At 33.8% G+C, this 27990-nt stretch overlaps 2 protein-coding genes across 2 annotated transcripts; one reads left to right on the top strand and one right to left on the bottom strand.

The window, feature by feature from the left end:
* The first annotated feature begins 1610 nt into the window (after positions 1-1610).
* Positions 1611-11610, top strand: LOC140444418 (uncharacterized). Its single transcript, XM_072536171.1, has 2 exons — positions 1611-2945; positions 11461-11610. Exons 1-2 carry the CDS (start codon positions 1611-1613, stop codon positions 11608-11610), a joined length of 1485 nt encoding a protein of 494 aa, XP_072392272.1.
* A 7640-nt stretch (positions 11611-19250) lies between these two features.
* On the bottom strand, positions 19251-20903 carry LOC140444417 (uncharacterized). Its single transcript, XM_072536170.1, has 2 exons — positions 20396-20903; positions 19251-20185 (listed from the first exon to the last, which is right to left on the bottom strand). The coding sequence occupies exons 1-2, from the start codon at positions 20901-20903 to the stop codon at positions 19251-19253; spliced, it is 1443 nt and encodes a 480-aa protein (XP_072392271.1).
* Positions 20904-27990: the final 7087 nt, after the last annotated feature.

Here is a 27990-nt window from a genome sequence, read left to right as displayed (position 1 = left end):
TAATAAACACTAGAGACCTCGCCCTGTGGACAAGGCATTACAGCCTGCAAGTCATATACTGCAACTATAAATATCTCAGTAACTTTTTGTTTGTCTTTTTCTTTTTCTGATCTTGAAAGAATTTTCTCTTTCATCTGGTTTTTGTTTCGCTTGTAAACTTGGTTTATCGTCAGCATTATTAGAGAATGTACATTCTTCACACTGGTCTTTCTTGGGCTGACAGGAGATATTAAAGTCTATCACAAAAATGTGATCATGCGTTTGGTGTGGAATATATTGTTTATCCTCAGAAACACATTTATTAACATAATTTCGGTGTAAAGCAGCAATGGTAAGACCGCCTTCTATTATACTCGCGTTTAGAGCGAGATCTACAATAATGGCTCTCGATTCTCGGAATGGAGTTAATATGATCCCTGACGTCGTCGTAGAGATGGATTAATCTGGTCACGATTATTGTGTCTTCCTCTAAGATCTTCATCCTGAATGCCTTTGACAGTACAGTTGTTGTTCTTTTTCACAACAGTTCTGATGGTTTTCTCGGAAATATCTAGGGTATTCATGAAGAATATTTTGCATATTCTCTTACGTTCAGTACCTATAGGCAAATGTATGCTTTGTTAAAATTTTTGCGTGTACTGTCAACGCGTATAATATAACGATACTTTGGTATAATATAGACTTTTTATTAGATATCAGAGCTGGGAACAAATTAATCACAATTAAAAATTGAGTATGCACTTTACTTAAAAGTAAATGTAATTAATTTCCCTCTGTAGCTGTGATGTGATCGTTATATTTTCTTTTTCGAGATAAAAATGTGATAACTTTTCACTATGGCATTAAGAAGCCTAAACAAAAAATTAAAATAAAAATACAATCAGTCCCATTAAAAATAACTGATACGGAAAGCGAATCAAAAAGGATTTTTTGTTTACGGACTGTAAATTCAAGTAATGATTCATTATAAAATTCAAGTAAAATTGCTTGCTATTTTTATTATGAACTAATTTGATGAAGAGGAAGACATAGTAAAATTTATTAATCCATAAAGACTGAGATAGTATAAATATTACATAATATCAGATCATTTAATTTTTAACTATCAACAAAAATGTAATATAATATGATGTACCAATTTAATTGTAATATGATATTCACAGAGATAGCCGCCAAATTGTTTAGATAATTATTATATTTCGACTGACACAGCAGAGCAGTAAAGTATTATACATAAAGATGGTGTTAAAGATATCTTTGCTTACTTGGTCTACTAGTATTATGAGTTATAGCGTAGGTATTTGATAAAATTACTGTTTACACAACTTGGCAACTCAGCCAATTGATATAATGATAGAAAACTGCAATTTATATTAGGGTTTGAAAATATTACAGAGTCATCATGTAGAAATCTACGATTAAGTTAAAAAAATTATCACAGTAGTATGCCTCAGTAGAGCCATCTCTAGGATCAGAAACAAATTAATCGAGGGTGAAGATCAACCTTAAGTTTTCTATCTATAAATAGACCACCTAAAATTTGTACTTGCAAAAACGATTGGATAAATATCTTCTCTCAAGTCAAATCACCTTTTATAATTGAAGCAGATATGAATGTTCATAACTCACTGTGGAGCTCATTACAAAATGATGCAGTTGGTCACCAAATTGTTAGTAGTGTTGAGGATCTAGATCTTGTAATTCTGAATAATGAAGAACCTACATATCTTCCTAGATATGGTACACAAAAATTGATGATTGACATTTCCCTCTGCACAGCTAATATAGCTAGTAAAATAACCTGGTCAGTTTTATCTGACACCTTAGGCTCCAATCATTTTGCTATAACTATGAATTTTTCAATAATCAACAAATCTCAGGAAACAATTTATCCAAAAATCAAAAAGACCAATTGGTCTCTGTATACATCCTTAATTGAAAACATGTTTTCCAATAAAAGTAGCTCCCTTAATACTAATGAAAATTATAACTTTCTAATATATTGCATTAATGATGCTGCTATTAAATCTATTCCTCAATACAAAATTTTGAAATTCAAAAATCGATCCCCTCCGCCATGGTGGGACCCAGAATGTGATCTGATAATTAATAGCAGAAAAGAACCGTTAGCAGTGCATAAACGTTCACCAAGCTTTAATAATTATCTAAAATGTCAGAAAATTACTGCTCATACTAAAAAGCAGCTAAAACAAAAAGCCAAAGCTAGTTGGATCAAATGGTGTTCTAATTTAAGCAAAAATACTTCTTCTAAAGAAATATGGTCACAAGCTAACAAAATGAACCGAAAATCACATAATAGTACAAAGCCCTTCAATGATACGTTATTAGACGACTTCTTTAATAAAGTATCTCCTCCATGGGTTCAACATTTGCCTACACAGCCTACACAAAGTCATCATTCAAATTATCATCACTTTCTGTTAAAACCTTTTATTAAAACTGAATCAGACTTTGCCCTTAAAAACCACATTATTACTTCTCCTGGAATCGATCATGTAAAATACCCCATGTTAATCAACCTACCAAAGGTTGCAAAAAACCATCTTTTACATATCTTCAATGATATAATCCAAAATAACATAGTTATCGATTCCTTCAAAAATATCTTAGTCGTTCCTATCGTTAAACCCGGAAAGGATCCAAATATTGTGAGTTCATATAGACCAATATCCTTACTCTCTTGCGCATTCAAAACCCTAAAAAGTCTTTTAAAATTTAGATTAGATTGGTGGATACAAAAAGAGAATTTACTACCAGTAAACCAGTTTGGCTACAAAAGAGGTTTTGGAACTCTAGACGCTTTAACAACACTTATTGTAGATGTACAGAATAACTTAACTAGGAATAACTATTTAATAGCCCTATTCTTGGACATTGAAGGAGCATATGAATCAGTTTGTTTGTCAATCTTGAAATTCAAAATGGTAAATTTCTTTCATTTGTCAATTGTTCTCGTTGACACAATTATCGGTTTCTTTACAGACAGGGTAATCTACGTCAGAGACCATAATAACAAACTAATAGGACCTCGACACAGTTATGATGGCATACAACAAGGCTCGGTATTATTGCCAATTTTATTTAATATGTACACCTCTGACATACATAATATGCAAATAAACAACATCCCATTCAAAATAATACAATATGCAGATGACTTTTCTGTGTATACAGAAAGTAAGAAATATGAAAACGGTATGCAAAACCTAAGCAAAGTACGTAGTTCTCTTTTTCCATGGTACTTAGAGAACGGCTTAAATTTATCAATTGCCAAATCAGCAGTATCAGTCTTTACAAGATACAATCTTTCTCTAAATCAAAATATACTTCTTAATAATCAATCTTTTACATTTAAAAACCATGTCAAATACCTGGGACTTATCCTGGATAAAAAATTGACTTGGAAACAACACATACATAATATACGAAGACGGTTGAGTTTCGATTTAATTTGAGTCTCTTACCACTCCCTGACACGTGTTTCTGGGTCTACCCGTCATCAGAGAGAGTTTGTAAGAAGACTCAAACTAAATCAAAACGCACCGACTACTATGGCAATTAGAGGAAAAATAATTACCAGAGTATGCTACTAGAGACCTCTAGTGAGGAAAGATGAAGTTAAATGTGTCGATAGCAATTAAAGTAAACTGTATACCCAAGCTTAATCAAGCCATTCAGAGCGATGCTGAGAATATTTATATTCCACTATGCATCAAGAATTTACCCATATAAATTACCATCATTCTTGTACTCATTGCGTCGAGTAAGGACGATAAATATACGAAGACGGTTGCGTTTCGATTTAATTTGAGTCTCTTACCACTCCCTGACACGTGTTTCTGGGTCTACCCGTCATCAGAGAGAGTTTGTAAGAAGACTCAAACTAAATCAAAACGCACCGACTACTATGGCAATTATAGGAAAAATAATTACCAGAGTATGCTACTAGAGACCTCTAGTGAGGAAAAATGAAGTTAAATGTGTCGATAGCAATTAAAGTAAACTGTATACCCAAGCTTAATCAAGCCATTCAGAGCGATGCTGAGAATATTTATATTCCACTATGCATCAACAATTTACACATATAAATTACCATCATTCTTGTACTCATTGCGTCGAGTAAGTACGATAAATATACGAAGACGGTTGCATTTCGATTTAATTTGAGTCTCTTACGCTTGAAATGCGTAATTCATCGCTCTGAATGGCTTGATTAAGCTTGGGTATACAGTTTACTTTAATTGCTATCGACACATTTAACTTCATCTTTCCTCACTAGAGGTCTCTAGTAGCATACTCTGGTAATTATTTTTCCTATAATTGCCATAGTAGGCGGTGCGTTTTGATTTAGTTTGAGTCTTCTTACAAACTCTCTCTGATGACGGGTAGACCCAGAAACACGTGTCAGGGAGTGGTAAGAGACTCAAATTAAATCGAAACGCAACCGTCTTCGTATATTTATCGTCCTTACTCGACGCAATGAGTACAAGAATGATGGTAATTTATATGGGTAAATTGTTGATGCATAGTGGAATATAAATATTCTCAGCATCGCTCTGAATGGCTTGATTAATCTTGGGTATACAGTCTACTTTAATTGCTATCGACACATTTAACTTCATCTTTCCTCACTAGAGGTCTCTAGTAGCATACTCTGGTAATTATTTTTCCTATAATTGCCATAGTAGTCGTTGCGTTTTGATTTAGTTTGAGTCTTCTTACAAACTCTCTCTGATGACGGGTAGACCCAGAATCACGTGTCAGGGAGTGGTAAGAGACTCAAATTAAATCGAAACGCAACCGTCTTCGTATATTTATCGTCCTTACTCGACGCAATGAGTACAAGAATGATGGTAATTTATATGGGTAAATTGTTGATGCATAGTGGAATATAAATATTCTCAACATCGCTCTGAATGGCTTGATTAAGCTTGGGTATACAGTTTACTTTAATTGCTATCGACACATTTAACTACATACAATATATGCTGGATAGATGCAACAAAGGTAGTAATTTTCTTAGAATGACAACTAAAGTGTGGTGGGGTTGCGATGCTGAAACATCCTTATTGTTTTACAGAACTTATATACGATCCATTATAGATTATGGTGTTACTCTTTATAGTTCTGCGTCTATAAATCTTCTAAGAAAAATTGACATTTTTTAAAATTTTGCCTTGAGGATCTGTTTAGGTGCTATGAGATCTACCCCTATACAACCACTACATGTTGAAGCTTATGAGCCTCCTCTTGCGATTAGAAGAAATTTATTAAGCGAAAAATAGGTACTCAAATCCCACTCAACAGATACCAAATTATCGTCCAGTATACGTCAACTTAACGAATCAGATCTCACTCACAAATATTGGATTAAAAAACCATCTCCACCTTTGTGCACTGCTTTACAGAACAGTTCTATTTTTTTCAAAGAATTTGGCCAAAGTGGACAAAAATTTAGACTTCTTTGCTCTCTTTCATAAAACTGAAGTTATAATACTCACATACAGTGATAACAACAAATTGAGCAACAATATTCTGAGATCTGTTTTGAACTGTTATAGTGAGTGATGCCATAGTTATATACACGGACGCATCTAAATCAATAGAAGGGATTGACTGTGCCTATTTTCTACCTCAGGAATTTCTGAATTTAAGTACAAACTTTCTAATGAGTTTTCAATTTTCTCGGCGGAATCATTGGCTATACTCGAAGCTTTGAAATATGGTAAAAACTCTTATATTAAAAAATCGTTAATTCTTTCAGACTGTCTTTCAGTTCTACAGAACATAAAAAACACTTTTTTGTCCAAAACATTTAGTAATCCTTATATTATTTTAATAAAGGATCAATTGAAGCACTTAGCAGACTCTGGCTTTAATATAAAATTTATTTGGGTTAAGGCACATATTGGACTCGAAGATAATGAATATGTAGATTGCCTAGCTAAAACCAGTATAATATCAGGCACTTTATTGTCGTATTCTTTATGTGTATCAGATGCCATTACGATTTAAAAAAAACAGCTATCGACATGGAAAGATCAATGGAATCTTTACTGCTTTACAAACCAAACAAGATACACCACTTTACAACCAGTTATTCCACAAACTACTTGGTTTAAGAATTTTAAATCTCCGCGTAAATATAAACACCATAAATAGACTACGCTTTGGACATGCGTGTTATCCAAGTCATTTATATAAAATAAATGTGATTGAAGATGATAATTGCAAACATTGCGAAAAACCGGATGATCTTGATCACATCTTTTTTGAATGTCCTAAGTTTCATTCAAAGAGCATTCAAACTCTCTCTACAAAAAAATAATCGAATTTAATATGTATGCACCATTCAATATCCAGTCGCTACTGGCTACCGGCTCACAACAAATATATAATATCATTATAGATTTCTTGTCAGACACATGCACGGTTCTATAGAATTTGTACGCGAAAATGGAATTTTTCATGATCGTGTGAAAGTTTAGATTTGTATCCTTTGTTTACCCTAAATGTTATAACACCTTATCCGTGGTTCAGTTTTGTTTGTCTACTAAGAATGTCTTGATGGGCCTCTAGACGAGAAGCAAGTGAGTCTGTAAGTTTTCTATAATGCAAAGGTAGCGTATTTAATAGGTAGCTGCGTATGCAAATATGATGCATATTAATTTATTAATCTACTGCGGAACCAGAGAACTAAAGGACGCAAATTTGGCTTTGCTTCTCAAGCCTGGAAAACTAACCGATTCAGCATACTCTTACAGACCAATATGACTTCTAGACTGCCTTGGCAAATTTTATGAAAATCTTGTCAAGAAGAGGCTGAAAGACGTATTGGCAGTTCCGATTTAGAAAAGGTCGATCAGCAGTCGATGCCGCGATCTGGATCAGAGACGCGGTAAAAACAAGTAGAATAAGATGGGTAGTCTGCCGGGCATTAAAAGGGCTTTTAATACGGCAAACTAGGGCCTCATTATTGACAGAATTTCTGAAATTTGGGCCTCAAATTACGTATCTAACATAATAAAGGACTATCTATCCGAGAGATGCGTAGGCATTATAAAGCATAATACGATGAGAATGACTGCTGAAGTACCCCAAGAGCCGATCCTGGGACATACTTTATGAAATATCTTATACAATGGGGTACTAAAAGTAAATAGAATACAAGTAGTAAGGGCAATAGCATATGCAGACGACCCAGCCCTACTAATAAAAGACGACATGAATTAGGGCATCATAAGTAAAGTAAATAAAGCAATGGAAAAAATCGCGAAGTGGATAAAGTAAAAGGATTAGCAGTAGAAAAGACTGAAATAATTATCTTGAGGGGACCGCGGTACCGTAATAACATAAAATTTCGATTTAGAGGCTTTGATCTAATACCCCAGCAAAAGGCAAAATATCTAGGAATAATATTCAACAACAAGGTGACATTCGGCCAGCGTATACAAGAAGCATGTTGGGAGACAGAAGAGAGGACCTCGGTCCTACAGAAGATCATGCCGAATATATGGGGTCCCTGATCATACAAAAGGATGGTAATGTTAAAATCCTTCATGTCTACAATATTACACGGGGTCCCTGTGTGGCACGAGGTCCTAAATAGGGTAAAATCTAGAGACATGCTTCTTAAAGTACGGAGAAATCCCTTGATCAGAGTATGCAGTGCGTCCAGAACGGCATCAACCATTGCTCTACAGGTAGTGGCCAGGGTTGTACCGGTGTATATCCTGGCCAGCGAGAGAGTCTAAATGCATCAAAGGGGCAACGGAGCTTTAGGTTCAGGACTAGAAGAAATCAGAAGAACTCTGGAGATGTGGCAGGACCGGTGGTCAAGGGAATCAGTTAAGGCCGCCTAGACGAGGGCCCTTATCCCAGATATAATGGTGAGGTACGAATGTAAACACATGCTCGTCAACTACTACTTACACGAATAGTCTTTTATTCGTGTTAGTAGTATACGTGTAAGTAGTTTATAAGCACTAATAGTTCTTCTTCTTCTTAATGTGCCTATCCGTTACGAATGTTGGCGATCATCATGGCAATCTTTATCTTATCTACAGCAGCGTGGAAAAGCTGCACAGATGTTGTATTAAACCAGATTCTGAGGTTCTTTAACCAAGATGTTCTTCTTCTTCCTGGACCTTGTTTTCCAGATATTTTTCCTTGTAGGATGGCTTGAAGGAGAGTATATCTGGATTCATTTCGCATAATATGTCCGAAGTACTGTAACTTTCGAGATTTGATGGTGGTCAGTACTTCTCAATTCTTATTCATTCTTCTGAGGACCTCCTCATTTGTGACTCGGTCAGTCCACGGGATCTTAGGCATTCTCCGATATAGCCACATCTCAAATGCTTCCAGTTTTCTGCACATATCTTCGTTCAAGGTCCACGATTCAACACCATAAAAAAGGACAGAGAAGACGTAGCATCGCAGCATTCTTACTTTTGTATCAAGAGAGAGGTTGTGATTCTTGAAGAAGGCCCCCATCTGATTGAAGGTGGATCTAGCTTTTCCGATGCGTGCTCTAATCTCCTGTTTGTTGGTCCATTCTTCATTTATTATGGTGCCGAGGTAGTTGTAGTGTGTCACTCTTTCTACAGGGGATTGGTTGACGTAGAGTTGACCTTCTGTTATTCTTTTCTTGCTAATTATCATAAGCTTTGTCTTCTTAACGTTTATATTGAGTCCATATTGTTGACTGTAATACGTGATTTTGTTCATAAGAACTTGTAGGTCTTCTAAGTTGTCCATCTAATTGTTGTCATATCTAATGTTGTTTAGCCGGCAACTATTTAGTAGAATACCTTTTTCAGTTTCGTGCAAAGCTTCGATAAATAATATTCTTTCAGTGTACAGATTGAAGATTAGAGGAGATAAAATATAGCCTTGCCTCACTCCACGCATGATTTTCACATAGTCAGTGTGTTCACCTTCAACTCTGAGATTTGCTGTCTGATTCCAGTAGAGACTTCTAACTATTTTCAGATCTTGGTTGTTAATTCCTGTTTTATAATATTACCGGCATAGGAATTTCAATTTGATAACTATGATAGAGTGTGGCATGTGTAGAACGTAATATTCAGCATAGTTACTGGGAGAGGAAGAGTCAGACTTAACTTCGATCTAGAGACTTAAATTAAACAGATGGCGGGTTAGATTGTGACCAAAAGTTTTTGTCAAGAAATTATTTTAATTTAAGATTTATTAAGTTTGGAGAATATTGTTTTTTTTTATTTATTAGAAGGGTGTAAGAGTGTATTTTGGTTTGGCTTTTCTTGGTGAAGTGTATAAGTAACCCGTTGAGATATAATTCTAATATTTAATAAACAGCAAGTTTAAAATCCATACAACAGTCACAAATTAAAAGGTTTTAATATATTGTGCTATTCTCTTTTGACGGATAATCTATTAATTGTCTATTTATTAAATTCATATATTTCATGCCAAAACTCAGATAATTGTTTCAATTTAACCAAGGTCTCAGTAAATTTCACAAACCATTAATGTTTTTATTTTACTAAATCAATTTTTTGTTCAAACCTTTATCTATTTACAAGATTAAAAACCTTGGGTTTTTCGTTATTTTACTCTCTTTTTTTTCTTAACAAAAACAGAAAATAATAGGGTCTATATTTTTAGCCAACCTAAAATATTAATTATTTTCTACATGTTGGAAACTTAGAAGTCACAAGGGCCAGAAGCTTTATTCAGCTTATGAGTTGTTTTTTTTTTTAATTTCATTCACCATGATTTGGGATTCCGTTTATTAGGTGGGATTGTAATAGTTGAGAATTCCTTCCGTGGGAATAATATCTATATTATTCAAGTTATACTTCTATACGTGCGTTCGACGTTGGAAATTTGTACGGGAGTGAATCGGCAAAATCATTACATATATAAGATATAGGTAAGAGCGAGACAGAAGATATATTTTCTCTCTGTTTCTCTCTCGAGAATAAACAGTTTCTTTTGTAAATATATTTAATATTTATTAATATTATTATTATTTTTCCATTCTGTTCAGATTTGTCTTGAGCCTCGTTAGGCATGTTAAATTATAAAATAAAACTTAATATCTCAAGAAAGTTCAAATGTGTACTTATATACACATCAAACAACAATTAAATTTTGTATCTGTCAATGTCAGACAAATTGACAGTTGTATTACGAAACAATATTTTTATTTTAATAATATTATTATCATGCTAAATTAAAAATATGCGTAAGTAAGTTATGTATATTGTCATTTTTAAATACTTACGAATATTGCATTTTAATTTGTATTTTATTATTATATTGAATTATGTTGCAGTATATTGTATTGTATTTTTATATTAATAACAAAATAAACAATGAATTTTACTGCAGAGTATGTGTAAAAATATTTTTTTGCATTCAACTCCTTTCATACATATATATAAAAATAAAAATATACATTTTCATCAAAATATTGATTCAATCCTTCATTTACTATACTCCTATTACAGGTCAAATATTGTTTATATACAGCAAACGATGCACCATATACCTATATACAATATTCTGTTTCTCTTTCTGTTCTCTCTTACCTATAGCATTACATATGTAATAATTGTGCAGATTGACTCCCATATAAATTTGTAACGGCGAACGCGTGTCTAGAAGTATAACTTCTACCACCAATCCCAGTGGACTGCCACACCCGTTTTTTTTGTTTGTTAAATATTACTTTTTATTCGTAATAATTTTATTATTTTAACTTTCTCTTCGAGGCATTAATATTATTTTTTAAATAATAATTTATTAATTTCATCTAATAATCATTTACTAGACATTTAACTATTTATAATTATTTATACATTTAACTATTTATAAGATGAAGCTGTAATACCCCCCTAATCTCTCGAATTGTCAGGTATTTGTGTACATATATAACCGGAGAATTGTTAATATTTTTTTCTTGTTTAACATAGATAGACCCTTGTTATTTATTTCGCCAAGATAATGTTAACTTAACTTGTTTAGACATTTTAATCCATAGCCGAAATGCAGAAATACTCTTTATAGTATGCGACTAAATTACCTTTTTAAATAAATAGTTTGTACTTTCCTTATTATTCAATTTAGTATTAGGGTATACAAATTAGTTGACTATACATAATAGGTGAAGGATAATATAGGTTAAATTACTTGTAAATTGTATTATATTTTCCATAATAAAGTAGGTAATAAATTAAGTTGTACATAATATCGCTTTTATTATATCAGTTTGTTTCCTCTTATTTTCATAAAATAATTAAAGCAAATATTACAGCAATATAATATACTTTGGAAAGTCACCTTGATACTTTCCTGGTGCCCACAAAGTTCTTTTTAGTTCGTTCTTTATTTCAGTACTCTTTTCTTGTCGACTTATCCTTAATTCTATGAGTTGGTCATATTCATTTCCAGGTAACTGTAGGAGGCATGCAAATTGGAGCAAAGGCATTAAAGAAAACACAAAGCATAGGGAACAAAAAAATGTTTGACTTGATCATTGATTTTGTTACTGAAATCATAAAACATAAAGAAGAAAAAGAGAGGAGACTGCAACAGAGATAATCTGCTTATACTTTTAATATGTTGTGTCGTCCTGCTCCAGCGGAGATTGGGAGCCAATTCCGTTCCCCGCTGGGCTGGAAATTAACTACCACCTTTTAACCTTTTAACTTTTAAAAGCTCTAGAGTCCCAAAAATGTGGTACATATGTAACCTTTATGCGTTGTACATTTTATATTCGTCTATAGATTCTCGAAACTTGGTACTTAAGTACTCTTATTAATTTTTTTCTAATTTGAAAAAAAAAATTTGGTGCTTCTGGCTCTAGGAAAAAGTTCCATTAAATTTGTAGGGAACGCATATTCTTCTTCTATAACTCTTGTTTTTTTTTTCTTGAAAAAAATACCTAGAGTCTTGAATTTTAGTTTCATCTAGAATATTTAGTTAGAGGTTATCAGAGCTACAGATAACTCTGGGGAGAGATTACGTAGAATATTAAAACTTGGTATATAAAGCCTTTGAACATGTTAAATTTAAGGTAAAAAAAGCCTAATGAAAATCTTGCCATAAATAAAATAAGCCTAAAACTGCACTAATACTTATATCTACTAAGCTATTTCAGTACTTATACATGTATTACTATAAAGCCATAATAAAATTATAATCACGAAATCACAAAAATGTATAGCTCAGTAGTAGCCGTAGTAACTATACTGAATGATGTGACAATTATGATTTAACACTGTCAATGTAAAGTTTGGTTAGATTTAAGTCTTTAATATTTTCATTATTAAAAGAACAGACGGGAATCCCAAAGATTTGAATTGTATTAAGATGCTCTGGCAAGCGACCATGTTTAAATTTTAGGCGGGTAATGAACAAGGAATGCACTTTATTATAGTTACAGTTAAAATAAGGAATATTTTTTGGTAACGACCTTCATCTTTCTATATGTATTATGTCTAATATTTGTAAATTTTGATATCCCAGATGTACTTTTTGCTATTTTACCCATTATTTCCTTTCCAAATTACTTCGCAGTATTTTTTAATCTAGAGTAAAGTTACTTTTTTCCTTGTGTATTTTAGACCGTATAATATTTTTTAATATATAGAATAATGGAGTTTTGGAAACATTCTAATGAATGATTACAAATAGCCAGCAGTATTGCCATAGAGTCTGACACTATCACAATATTACCAAATTAGTGCTTCTGTCTCGACTGTAAAAACGAAACAACAACCTATATAAATTATTGTTTGTCAAAATATGTGTAAATTATTTTTTAATATTTTTCTAATCTGATTAGTATGGATTTGAATATTAGATTAGTTCAAATTGGGAAGTTTTAATAAGAAGGCAAATTTAATAATTGGTTTGTTTATGAGAAATTCAAGATCTTGATCATGGGTTATACTACTGTCAACAGGTAAATGGTAAATTTTGAACTAAGGAACTAAAATTTTGAACTTTTATTTTTGTAATTTTTTAATATAACAGGAAAATTTTTACTAATTATTTAGTTAATAAGCAAAAATTTTCAGTGTAATATATATTGGAAATTAAATTTTGATTTCTTTTTTATGAAGGAAACGTCCCAAAGTCTTGACACATGATACGTAGATTACTCGTGGTGTAGAAAACAACTCCATTAAATTTATGGTCAAAATAGCTCGTGTTATTCTTTTTGTATACTTATGTTTTTATTTTTCTTTGCAAAAATCTCCTGGAGACTTGAAATCTACTGTACTACATTGGTTTCTCTTCACGTAAAGAAGAACTCTATTTAGTTTGGGGTAAATATGTTTTATTTTCTACATAATTGCTTTTTTACAAGATTATTTTTATTCTCAGGAGTGCAGTTGAACCATCACCTGGTTAACAATAGCTATTGGTAACGGTATCGAAATCACCAAATAACTCACATATCAACAGTTTAATAATTTGTAAAAGTGTACCAGAAGTGAAAGTGCAATATCTATCCGCTGGGTAAGTGTTTGCAAATTTTAATTTAACAGAATTTCATTAAATCTCTACATAAAAATTAATTCGCAGCTGATTAAAAACAAAATAAATAAAACAGGTGACAATCGTTATCAATGCTCTCGTAGGAGAGAACCAACTACACAAAAGAATAAAAATTTAATTACCATTAAATTTAATGCCTTACACCAAAAATGTTCCCGATTGGAAATGGACCCGGATTAAATCTCAACCAGCAGACTAATCCAGTCGACCAATTAAAATATCAAATGCCAGGGATGCAAACGTCATACACACTTCTACAACAGCCAAACCCAATATCGGTAGATATGTCAGTAACATCAAAAATATATAACAACTCTTCCCTAACACTTCTACTAATTTTGTTTGTGTAATGTTTTGTGTTCTCTAGAAGGTTTTTGGGAATAACACCAGTAGTAGATAGAATAACAGGTAGTGTCTGAGTACTTTCCATTCTCCATTATCCCTGATTTGTATTTCTAGATCTCTGAACTTGGCGATCTTTTCGTTGTATTTAACACGTAAATTATTGGTGTTGGGTATCGCCACATCAATAAGTGTTGTTTGCCTAGTTATTTTATTAACTAGTAGTAGATCCGGTCTATTATGCGCCACTGTTTGGTCTGCAAGCACATAGTGGTCCCAGTATAGCTTGTAGTTGTCATTTTCAAGCATTATGTCGGGGACGTATTGATAATAAGGAAGATGGTCTGTTTGGAGAAGTCCCAGTTTGTCAGCTAGTTCTTGGTGAATAATCTTTCCTACTGAGTCATGGCGGTCTTTATAATCAGTACCAACAAATGCCTGGCGGCCACCGGTAAGATGTTGGATGGTTTCTTGGGCTTGGCATCCATATCGGCATTTGTCATTTTGGACTTGAGGATCTTTAACAATACATTTCAGGTAATTTTTAGTTGAAATAACCTGATCCTGAATGGCAAGTAGGAATCCCTCAGTTTCGCAAAACATCTTTCCTGATGCCAACCAATAGTTCCACGCTGTATTGCCGACATATTCTTGGCTGATCTCATTGAGATGTCGCCCATGCAGAGGTTTACTCATCCAGTTGCTCATTTTTTCTTGCTGAGTCAGGTGGTTTATGCGCATTTCTTGTTCCCTTAGTTTAGCGGCGTTGTATCATCTACTGCGCAAATTGCTCGATATAAAGTAAATGTCTCAGCTTGTACCTGAAAATAAATTAATAAATAACAATTTGTTTATCCAATTGCTCACCTATATCCATAAGTCATCTTCTGCCTTGATACCGCGGTAATGTTGTTCTCTCTACTACTCGATGATGTTTTTGTGCCTTTGTGAGAAGTGTTCTTACTTTCCGCTAAAGACCCTCTATATCCGTTTTTGACCACTTTATTATACCAAACGAGTAGCTCAGCGTGGAACAGGCGTACGTATTTAATGCCTGAAACAAATTTTTACTATTAATATATGACCGATTTAGTTGTCTTATTCTTAACACGAACTCCGAAATTAGTTCAGTTTTCATTTGTTTATGAATTTTTGCGCTTGTTTTACTCCGAGATATTTGTACATATCATTTTCACCCATTGCCTCGATGTTTTGGTCATCTTACATATCGAAACCTCCGGGCTGAACCTTTCCTCTAACTATATTTAGTATACGGCACTTATCTAGTCCAAAATGCATACTGATATCATTTGAGAAATTTTCTACAGTTTTAAGCATCTAATCTAGGTGGTTTCGAGTTAAAGCTATTCATTTTAAATCATCCATATACAACAGATGATTTAGCTTTGCCACAACAGTGTTGTTATTTTTAATGCTAAATCCTGAGTCAGTGGAGTTCAGCAGCTGAGATAGTGGGTTTATCGCTAGACAGAACCAAAGTGGGCTCAACAAGTCTCCCTGGAAAAGGCCCCGGTTAATAGGGATATCTTCAGTTTCGATATTGGTTTCACCAGGTTTTTGAGGTAAATTTTAGTCTTTCACTCTGCCATTATATGCTTCAAAAAGGTCACGAGACTATCACCGACTTTATATATTTTCAATATATCTATAAGCCATTCATGCGGCACTGAATCAAAAACCTTCGTGTAGTCAGTGAAGGCAGTAAAAAGGTTTCTGTTTTTTTGTATATGCCTGGTTAGAAATGAGTCGATAATAAGTTGTTCTTTGCAGCCCATGGAGCGCTTAATGCATCCTTTCTGTTGAGGCTCTATGATACTGTTCAGAGCACAGTGTTGGTAGATACGCCGGACCACACAGGATGTGACCAATTTGTACAAAGTTGGAAGACAAGTAATTGGGCGGTACTTGGCTGGATCTTGGGTGTTATTTTGATCCTTCGGTATTAGATAAGTGGTTCCCTGAGTAAGAAATTACGGTATTTCCTGTGAATTGGAAATAATATTATTAATAAATACTGTTAAAAGCTCATGAACACTCCAAAACTTCTTTAACCAGAAGTTTTGAACTCAGTCTGTTCCAGGAGATTTCCAGTTATGAAGCTCTTTGATAATGTTCGAGACTTCGTCAGTGGTAAAAGGTTCACAAGGAATAGTCCTGTAGTGTTGACTGTTGTTTGTTTATTGTTTCTTCAATCCATCCAGCATTGTTGTTATGAGTAGCTGACGTCGAAAGTTGATTTCCCCAAAACTCATGAATTTCTTCTTGGCTTGGGTTGGATTTATTTACATTTTCTACAGTGGAATTCAGTTTCCTATAAAAAGCTTTCTCTGCATGATAAAAAAGTATATTGTCGCATTTACGGTTGTTACTAACTTTGTATCTCCTTAGGCGACCTGAATAAACGCAGAGTTTTTGTTTTAATGTATCTAGGCAGTGTTGAGCTGTGCTGTCTTCTGAATCATGTTGTGAGTATCTTGGAGTGTTCAAAATTATTTCTTCAGCTATTTTAATTACTTTTCGACTTCTTACTCCTGGGATGTATTCCGTAATTTGTCCAATATCCCTGCGCAATAATTCAATATTCCTCAACAGTGTTTTTTCCCAGGGTGCAATTCTGTTTTCAGTCCTTCCGATATTAGTTCCCCGTCGTGTTCTGATCTTAATGCCCATAACATTAGCAATTTCCATTATCCACTGTCTTCGTATTTGAATTTCCAGATCCCTGTACTTGTCGATCTTTTCGTTTTGTTTAACACGAAGATTATTGTTGTTGGGTATCGCCACATCAATTAGTGTTGTTTGTCTCTAGTGTCAAAAGCTGAAGTGGAAAAAGCCATACACCAAGAAAAAAACAACAAAGCCAGTGGACCAGATCAAATATACAGCGAATGGCTAAAATTACTCTCAAATGACAATATAAAAGAACTCACTGTACTTTTCAATCAAATATATGATACTAGTGAAATTCCATCGGACTGGTTAAAATCGATCTTTATTCCTCTACCTAAGAAACCAAACGTTAAGAAATGTAGCGACTGTAGACTCATTAGTTTAATGAGCCATGCCGTTAAAATACTGTTGCATATTCTTCTAAATCGAATTAACAAGTGCGAAGAAATAATTAGTCAAGAGCAGTTCGGGTTCCGGAGATGCCTTGGAACTAGAGAAGCACTATTTTCTATGCAAACACTCCTTCAACGATGTTGGGAGGTAAGAAAACCCGTATATATGTGCTTCATTGATTTTGAAAAGGCATTTGATCGCGTTCAGCATACCAGACTAATTACCGCCTTGCAGAGCATCCAACTAGATGAGAAAGACATCAAACTTATTGCCAAACTTTACTGGAACCAAACAGCCATTATTAATACCAACAACAGAGCATCAAAGCCAATCAGTATTGAACGAGGCGTAAGACAAGGCTGTATACTATCTCCCACCCTCTTTAACGTGTATTCTGAGAATCTATTTAGGGAAGCTTTAAAAGATCAAAAAGGAATTAACATAGGAGGAGAAATAATTAACAATATACGGTACGCAGACGATACTGTGATTCTAGCTGAAAACATCGACGACCTGCAGGAGCTAATCAATAGAGTTGACATGGAATGCACAAATTGGGGACTGTCGATAAATATCGATAAAACTAAATACATGGTGACCAGTAAAGTGGATATCGGCGCAACCCAACTGATATTAAACCAACAACCGCTGCAGAGAGTTCAGAGATTCAAATACCTTGGATGTTGGATTACCCAAAATCTAGATCCATCCTTCGAAATTCGATGTAGAATTGAACAGGCAAGAAACTCATTTCAAAAATTCAAGCCTCTATTATCCAATAACTCATTAAATTTGGAAATCCGTGAAAAGTTTACAAGATGTTACGTGTGGTCTGTACTTTTGTATGGATGTGAAAATTGGACTTTAAACGCCGATATCATGAATAAAATCGAGGCGTTTGAGATGTGGTTGTATCGAAGGATACTAAAAATTCCATGGACTAGCAGAACCAGAAACGAAGAAGTTCTTCGAAGAATGGGACATCAACAAACTCTATTAAATATTATTAAGAGGCGTAAACTAGAATATCTTGGACATATAATCAGAGGACCAAGATATGAGTTCCTTCGGCTAATTCTCAACGGTAAAATCGAAGGAAAGAAATGGATAGGACGGAAGAAACTCTCTTGGTTGAGGAATTTGCGGCAGTGGACAGGTTTGACAGCGGACCAATTGCTACACGTAGCGCAAGACCGAGATCAGTATAAAAATATTATAAGCATGGTAGTCGCCGACGTTCCGTAGGGATATGGCACTCTAAGAAGAAGAAGAAGTCTCTAGTTTATTAACTAGTATGAGATCTGGTCTATTATGTGCTGTAGATAAAATTAGTATCTACACAATAGGACAAACATGAAGAATAAAATGAGATAGAGTAAAACATAGATTGCTGGTTACAAAATATGAGAGCTCTTACCTGTAATATAAGAATGTCTTAAACACTAACGGTTCAAAAAGCTATCCAAAGGTACAAAACGGTTTATTAGAGAGAAAAGGAGAGAAAAACAAATAACATAAATAAAATCAGTACAAATACATAAAGAACTAAACAAAATTCCCACTACTAAATACTACTTACTAGTAAACAAGTCTTTCGAAAGTGTATGTGCACTATTGTCTATCCAAGTCGTTATCACGAAGATCCTGGATCAAGAGCTGGGGAGATGTAACCATGTGTCAAAGACCACCCAGAGAACCATGCGAAAAATACCTTTAAACACTTCTAGTGTATACACAAACGGGCACTACTGTATTATAATCAATATGTATAATATATATATATCACAATGTGTGATTATAATTGATTGCTGTTATACCAACAGCAGGACAAATCTTTGACCGATTTGGAGAGCACTGTATACCTGTTTTGAGGATTAAATCCTTGACGGATTTTTAGGGACGTCTGCCAAACTGACATGTTGCTTCATCCACGTCTAAATTCGCTCTGAGGGTAAGCGGGGTGCCTGATTTTTCGAGAAGTCTTTTTTGTAAGAGTTAAAGAGATTTAAAAAGCGCACAAAAAACTATAATTTTATTCTGAAAACTGTTGACAAATTGTTTTGACCATCATTTGACATTGATGACATTTATAGAGTGGGTGCATTTGTGTAAAAAGTGGAGTTAAATACTAAATTAAAAATATTTATAAATAGTTTTACATGTTCGAATAGAATTATTCGAACATACTCCCCGCCAGAGGAACAAAATCTAAACATATGGAACTAGAAAAGAGAAGAAAACCAATTATATTAGGTGGGGCTAGGAAGTTTACTTACTTGCCTGATGGATCTAAGACAAGTTGTGTTTTTTGTCCGAAGTCGTAGAGTCCGAACCAGGCCATCCTTGCTTGCTATTAGCTCTAAGGCTCTTGCCAGCTCCCACTTTAGCGGGGGTAGGTGGGCATCTATTATGAGTACTATATCATCTATTTGTACGGGACTTTGAGTAACAGTACACCACTTGGATCGAGATTGTATGGTTTGGAGATATGAGACACTCCATTTCTTCCAAAACAATAATTGCATTTGAGACAATTTCTGGTAGAGGGACTGTCTGTTTTCTGGGATCTCTAAAATATTACTAGGCTCCGGTGGGGCTAATAGAGATTGGTCCACCAAAAAATGGGCAGGGCAAAGAAAGGAAAGATCGTCTGGGCATTTTGAGATCCTAAATAGTGGTCTAGAGTTAAGAATTGCCTCAATTTGGCATAGTATTGTATTGAAGGATTCGTAAGTGAGCACTACGTTTCCGATCACACGACGGAGATGAAACTTAGCTGACTGAATGCCTCTTTCATGTATTCCTACACTTGCAGGATTAAGAGGGGTAGCGAACTTAAAAGTGATTTGGTTCTGAGTTGCGAAGTCTTTAATGGATGTTGTGTGGTCTTCATTCATAAAAAATTTATAGACTTCATGGAGCTCGTTTTTTGCAACATAAAAATTAGTCGCATTGTCAGACCAGATACATGATGGAACTGACCTTGGTGCTATAAATCTTTTTAGTGCCAACATATAGGCCTGGCTAGTGAGGCCGGTTACTAGCTCAAGATGGCAACACTTAGTGGTGGTGCAAATGAAAAATGCTACATACGCTTTATAGGAAGGAGATCTACGGAGGTGAGATGATTTCAACGTAAGATGTCCAGCGTAGTCCACTGAGACAAATTGAAAGGGTCTTGTGCCTGAAACACGGTTATAGTGAAGATCAGACATAAACTGGGTAACTGGTTTTGCTTTAAACCTGTGGTAGTTGTGAATTACTTTTTTTATTTGAGTTAAACCCGACTAAGGCCAAAATTTCATTCTGAAATGAGACAGACACACTTGTGGGCCACTGTGGAGTAGAGAGACGTGGATTTGATACATCATCAAAGATACAATTCGATTCTTACTAGGAAGAATCATGGGATGTTTCTCATTGTAAGAGAGATGGGGAGCTTTGGCAAGTCTACCTCCAACACGTAGTGTCGAATACTTCTGATCATAAAAAACATTAAGTTGCCTAAGCGATCTATTCGAGAGAGGTTTTCCACTTTTCAATTCTAGTAGTTCCCTGTGAAATGATCGTAATTGAAGGTATCGTACAATGCTTAGAGTTGCCGCTTCAATTTCTTCATTCTGTAGGGAAGATGAGAGCAATGAGAGATTGGAGCTTTTATTCTTCAGATTTTTGATAAATCTAGAAACATAGGCCAATACTCTTTGCATGTGAGAAAAAGTCGAAAACTTAAAGAAAATGAATTCTAAGGTTTCATTGACTTGTATTTCAGGGGAGGCCGTGGTTAACGTAACTTGTGTTGACTGAATCTCAGGTAAGTTTTGTGTGATGAGAGTGATCTTAAACTGAGAAAAATCAAGAGGGTGCTTAATAAGAAACTCTGGGCCTGACAACCATAACATTTAGAGTTTGGAATTGCGTGTAATATCCTTTGGACGAGTCGGAATATCTGCTACGTTTAGTTGAGACGGAATGTGATGAAAAGAGTAATCCTTACTTAGGGCAATAATCTTCTGCACACGATTATGAACATAAGGATTTAACGAAAGCCTTTTATTCAAAATCCAACTAAGAGCTACTAATGAGTCGCTATAAATATGAGTTTGTGCGATAGGCCAATTCCTCCTCAATACATTCGAAACTGATTGAATTAAAATAACTCCGATCAACACAGCATTCAACTCTAAGCGAGGTACCGTAAGATTTTGTTTAGCAGAAGCTATTCGAAAATTGGAAGATACCAACCGAGAGAAGACAGAGTAATCCTCGTACACTACGCGCAGATAAGTACATGTTGCAAATATCTTAAGCGAGCTATCACAGAAGGTGTGAAGTTGAACATCTATAATTCGTTTATCTAATACCAAACATCTGAGGAATTTCAAAAGGGGAATGGATTGAAAATCATCAAGTAACATTTTTCAATCATTTAACCATTCTGGAGCGAAGATAAATTCATCCCAACTAAGTTTAGCCTGCTATAAACGTTGCAAGAGAATTTTGGAAAAGGCAGTGATATAACCGGCTAAATTCATTGGATCGAAAGTAGACATCAGAATACTAAGTACCTTTCTCTTAGTGATTGATTGGCCTAAATCAAAATTTGGTGGTGAAAATGAAAATGTATCTGATTGTTTATTCCATTTAACTCCGAGGATTTTCGAAGAAGAATCACCTAAGTTATCGGTTAAGGGCGTCAAACTTTTGAGGCCATGTCTTCTCAAAAACTCTTCGTTGTTCGAGGAAACTTTGTGGAGATTAAAACCGTGCTTACCTAACAAGATTTTAAGTTGAGAGAACAAAAGTTCTAATTCTTCTAAAGAGTCACATCCACCTAAAATATCATATACATAAGTAGAATACAAGAGAGTGTCATAGGCTAAAGGAAAATCATCCTTATTATTGTCCGCAATGTGTTTAAGAACCCTAGTGGCGAAAAAATGGAGATTCTAACAAAAACATGTGTGGACTGCGAGGTTTAGGACGCCAATGTAATAAAAATGTGTATGTGTAATGTAACACAAGTATTTGGAGTAATGTAAAGGTAACAAAAAATCTAAAGCTGGCTAGCAGAAGGTGCCGGAGAGTGACTACTTAACACTCAAAAGAGGATTCGGCCAATTTGCATGCCCTACAGAGACCGTAGAATAAGAAAATGAATGACAAGGTAATAAACAATATATATACATATATATATATACATAAATCTATATATATATATATATATATATATATATATATATATATATATATATATATATATATATAACTAATGTAAATAAAGTGACTATAGAAGTTGCTCTTAAGTGTGAGTGGGCGCCAGAAAAAATTTAATCCCTATCCAAATATATACAGTCTAATTTTGCTTTTATAACTACCCACCACCAATTATGTACAGTCAACCTAGTTATATACAAAAAAAATTCCCTGGTTATACACAACTGATACTTGATGATCTGAATTTACAAATACTAAAATATAAGAAAATTTTAATGATATGAGTTAAAAAGGTAATTTACTTGCCTACTAGAGATATAACTCTGTACTTCGGCTTTCAACTATAATAAATGTTATAATAAAGTAATGAGGACACTATCCTGACGGGATAGATGTCCAAAGGTTTAAATATATAATATTAAAATACCAATAAATAACTCGCTGATTAAATGTGTACACATAAAACCGTACAACTGAGTTGAAAGGGAGTATTTAAAAACTCAACCTGTAATTAACAATTAGTCCATAAACGTTATTTAAAATTATTAAAAAAAAATGACGGGTCTTTATTATTAGTCTAAGTAGGATTTAAAGTTAAACAAAAAAAATAGTATATAAAGATTATGAAAATTAATAACAAGACTTAGTACAAATTAGCTGTGTTCCACACTCTAAGGTGGTCTTTCCAACTGGTTCCCTGAAGTTATCCGGGAAGTCTTATATGAAACCTGGATCTCTGATGGAACAGCTTAGAGTGACATCAAAGGTGTCAACCCAGTAGGGAATAACTCAATTTATATCCTAATATAATCCCCAACCAAAAATAAAAATGAATTCTTGACTCTGGACTGAACTTCTGGAGTAGGCTAAAATAACATTTGTGTTAGCGTTCCTCCTTAGTCTTAATAAAAAGTAGGGAAAACACAAGGTTTATTAACCTTGAAAGATACGATAAAAAAGTTACTGGGAACAAAAACTTTAATGATTTTTGTAAATAGTGTGACCTTCGCATGGTTTGATAATATTTTAAGTAAAATGGATTGATTAAAAAGATAATTTTATAAACGAAAACGCATGCTATGGATCTTATTTTATAATATAAAGAACAGTGTGTGTGTGTGTGAGAGAGAGAGAGATGGCATTAGACAAAAAATCTTTTTGTCACAGAAAATTGTTATAAGGATGTTTAAATTTTTATTTTAGAATCGTTTATAAACTTAGTTAGAATATTATATATATAGATTTGTCAGAATAAGATAACAGATTGCTGATGTTAACTGGTAGGCTAATATTGAGATCAATTAAATCTAGATATAGGCTTCGAGTCTGTTCCCTATGATTAGGACAATCGAAAAATAAGTGGTTCAAATCTCCGACAGATTTACCATCACAAGGACAGAAAGGGGATTCATAGATTCCAATCCTATGCAGATGCTCTGGAAAAAGGCCATGGTTAAGTTTTAACCGGGTTATTAACGAAGAATGTACTTTATTATAGTTAAAATTAAAATGGGGAATATTTTTTGGTAAGCATGGATGAATAGAAAAGTAATGGTTACTTGAAGTCTTCTGAACCTCTTTATATTTTGACATCCATCTTTCCCTGCCAATACTCCTGATAATAGAAAAAAGATCTTTAAAAAGTAGTAAAAATTTGTAATTTCTGATATCTCAGATGTATTTTTTGCCATACCATCCACTAATTCGTTTCCAATTACTTCATTATGTCCTTTAACCCAGAGTAAAGTAACTGTTTTTTTTGTGAATTTTAGATCATGTAATAATTTTTTGATATCAAGTATAATGGAGTTTTGAAAACTATCCAATGGTTGGCTACGAATAGCTTGTAATACTGCCTGAGAATCTGATACTATTACGATGTTCTCACAATAATTAGTAACACACCAAGTTAGTGCTTTCTGTATAGCAGCAGCCTCGGCTGTAAAAATAGAACAACATTCAGGAATTCGATATTTCTCAACATAATTGCTGTTTGAAACAAAAAAAGCGAAACCAGTACTTTCAACAGTTTTTGAACCATCTGTATAAATTATTGTTAAATCTTCCCCTAATTTGCTTAGTATGGATTTAAATATCATATTAGTTAAAATTGGCAAGTCTGAATAAGAGGGCATTATAATGGTTGGTTTGTCTATCAGAACTTCAAAGTCTTGTATGTAAAAAGGAAATTTTGGGAGCTGTAATATATAAGATTGAAATGAATTCGTATCAATAAAAGATTCTGCAAGAGGAGGAGAATTTTTTATTCTCCAATAAGAATTTGTTAAATTTTCTGTCCAAAGTAAACCTATTTTGTGAACCATAGTTGTATTAAACGATCTGTATGTTATTAGACGTTTGTTGGCTAACATTTGCCTACGTATGTGTAAAGGTGGTTCCTGGGCTTCTGCTAGAACTGCTTGGTTTGGTGAAGACATCATAGCTCCTAGACAAATTTTTATTGATTTAAATTGTATTCTGTCAAGAGTTAATAGATTTGTTTTGCATGTTGAACCGTAAAGAACACAGCCGTAATCCAGAATGGATCGTATGTAGGATCTATAAAACATTAAAGAGATATTTTGATCTGCACCCCATCTGTTTTTAGAAACGAAACGCAGAAGGTTAATTCCACGCTCGCACTTTTGTTTTACGTACTTTATATGGCTGGACCACAAGAGTTTTTTATCTAGGATCATGCCTAGACACTTATACTCTTCTGCTAAGGGGAATTTATAATCACCTATCTGGCATTTGCCTGTGATTTTTTGTCTACGTCTAGTGAAACATACAATCGAAGATTTTTCTTGTGATATACTAAAACCCATTTGTTTCACCCACTTATCTAAGTTACTAAAGCTAAGTTTTAAAATCAACATACAATCTTCATAGGATTTATGGCTGGTATATAAACATATATCGTCTGCATATTGAATTATTTTGCATTTTTCATCCATCAAACCATGCAGATCTGCAGTATAAACATTAAATAATAAAGGACTTAGAATTGAGCCTTGTGGGAGACCGTTATATAATATTCTTGGACCGTGTAATACATTTCTGTGGTCCCGTAAGTATATTTTTCTATTCACATACAAATTTATTATATTTACAGATAATCTTTTATCAATACCACACCCCACCATTTTTGAATATAATATATCCAAATTAACCACGTCATATGCACCCTTTAAATCTAGAAACAAACATAGCATAAATTCGTTTTTTGAAAAACAGAGTTGAATATCCGTAACTAAATGTATGAGAGCATCAATGGTACCTCGACCTCTACGAAATCCATACTGTGAGTAGGGAAAAACTGAACTACTTTCAATAAAATGTTCTAATCTAAATTTTATAAGCCTTTCAAAGGATTTTGTCACACATGATAATAGAGAAATGGGTCTATAAGATGATGGAAGTTCTAAGTTTAAGTTAAATTTGAGTAAAGGGCATATGATAATATTTTTTAAAGTATCGCAATATTCTTGTTTCAACCACCAACTATTAAAGATTTGTAAGAGAACATCTTTGGCATTTGACGGCAATTTGTCCAATATCTTATAAGTAAAACCGTCCAAACCGGGGGCTGTATTTCTGCTTTTTTTTAGTGCGAAATCAAGTTCTGAAGGAGTAAAAGGTTTTGACATGGAATCTACACTAGTATTAAAACGAAAAAATTCTTTAATCCTACCAACATTACCAGAGGCAGATGAAGGTGCAAGTTGGTCTAACATCTGTTTAATGAGATTTTCAGAAAGTTGAGGTTTTTTGTTGTACTGATAGTTATTGGAAATTGATCTGACGGTTGACCATATTTTTGAAAGAGGTGTGCTTTTGTTTAGACTATTTAAAAAATTTATCCAACTACTTTTTTTCTTTGTTTTAAATAATCGTCTGGTTTGGGCTGCTATATTTTTATAGTTTATGTAATTATTATGGTTACTTTGGGTTCGATACGCTTTCAATGCTTCTGATCGTTTTTTTATTATGAATGTACATTCCTCATCCCACCAATAAGGCCTTGGAATTGAGGGAGTAAAAGGTTTTTTTATGGGCATAGATTTGGAAGCAGCTAGAGAGATAGTCTGAAAGAGTAGGGCTGTCTTCTCATCGTTAGAAAGATTATTAGATGATAAAAATGTGGATAATTGTTTGTCTAAATCTGTCTGAAATAGCTTCCAGTCAGCGCGGCAATCGTTCCATTTTGTTGATGGATTAATTAGGAAAGAAGTAGGATTAATTTTAAGCTCTATTTTAATAGGAAAATGATCGGATCCCAATGTGTCGGGATATACTGACCAGTTTATACGATTTGTTAATGAGGCTGAGGTGATAGTCAAATCAACGGCAGAATGATTGCCACTCGCGCCGATTCTAGTAGGTGTTCCGTCATTTAGAGAAACTAATTCGAAAAAATCCATGCTTTCGACTAATATTCTACCATTACGGTCATCTGGGATCGGACCCCACATGTAATGGTGGGCATTAAAATCACCACAAAAAACTGTTTTATTATAATCGAATTGTTGAAATAAATGTATCCAATCAGTCTTTTCTACTCTGATGTCAGATGGTTTATATATAGACACAAAAGATATATTAATTTTGTTAAGTAAGACTGCACACACTTCTATTCCGGTATTAAAATTATAGTTAATGTTAATTATTTGATAATCAATGCCCTTTAGTATGAAAATGCCTACACCGCCATAGCCACCTTCGCGGCATTTTGAAACAAAATTATACCCTTTTAATTTAAAGTCTATTTGGTTTTTCAACCAAGTTTCGGATAAAATTATAATATCTACATGAGAATTATTAATATAATTTATCAGATTATCCCTATTACTTACTAACGATCTACAATTCCATTGTAAAATATTTAAGGAAGATTGAGTAAGTTGACTGTGCATTTGGAAATTAATAATACGAGTGAATGCTTTCATTGTCACTCGTCGCTAAATTATCCGTTTCTGTGTTATTACCTGTTTCTTCTAAATTATTAGAAATAAGTTTTCTTAATTCATTTTCTAAATTGCATATAGGTTGAGATTGATTATTGGTATACATAAGTTGATTAATATGAGATGTGACAAGTAATATAAGTTTCTCTTTATAGTCAATAAATTCGTCCCTGTAGGGATTGGGTATTATAGGATTAGATTTAGGGGTAGGTCTTTTGCTAGAAGTTGACGCAGAGGTATGGGGTAAAATTGGTGGTGAAGTTGCTTTACGTTTATTATTTGTAGATGTGTGAATAGTTTTCCTTACCGGTTTATTTAATGTGAAATTAGGGACATTGTTAGACGAGGTAGGTAAACTGGGAAAATTGGAAGTGTTATTTAGAATAGAAAATCTATTATTAGTTATTATTTTTGCGTAACTTGGGTTGTTATGTAATTGTTCTGCTTCTCTGAATGTTATATTTTCTGATGCCATTATTGCTTTGATTTTCTTCTGTTTCTCGTATATTGGACATTTTCTAGACAACGAGGTGTGATCGTTGGTTTTACAATATATGCAATGATTATTTTCATTACAAGTTTCTACAGTATGGGTGGTGTCTGTACATTTTTTACATCTACTGTCCTTAGATTTACATTGTTTTGAGGAGTGACCATATCTGAGACATTTATAGCATTGCACTACCGGGTGTATGTATGGATCTACTGAAAAATTGCATAAATTAATTATTATGTTTTGTGGAACCTCGTTGCCCAAAAATTCTACAATTATCATTTGTCTTGGTACTAATTGAGTTGTGCCATC

Source organism: Diabrotica undecimpunctata, chromosome 6, assembly GCF_040954645.1.
Source record: "Diabrotica undecimpunctata isolate CICGRU chromosome 6, icDiaUnde3, whole genome shotgun sequence".
NCBI classification, from domain to species: domain Eukaryota; kingdom Metazoa; phylum Arthropoda; class Insecta; order Coleoptera; family Chrysomelidae; genus Diabrotica; species Diabrotica undecimpunctata.
Note: the sequence above shows the minus strand (reverse complement) of the source record. Positions and strands in the feature narration are given on the sequence as shown.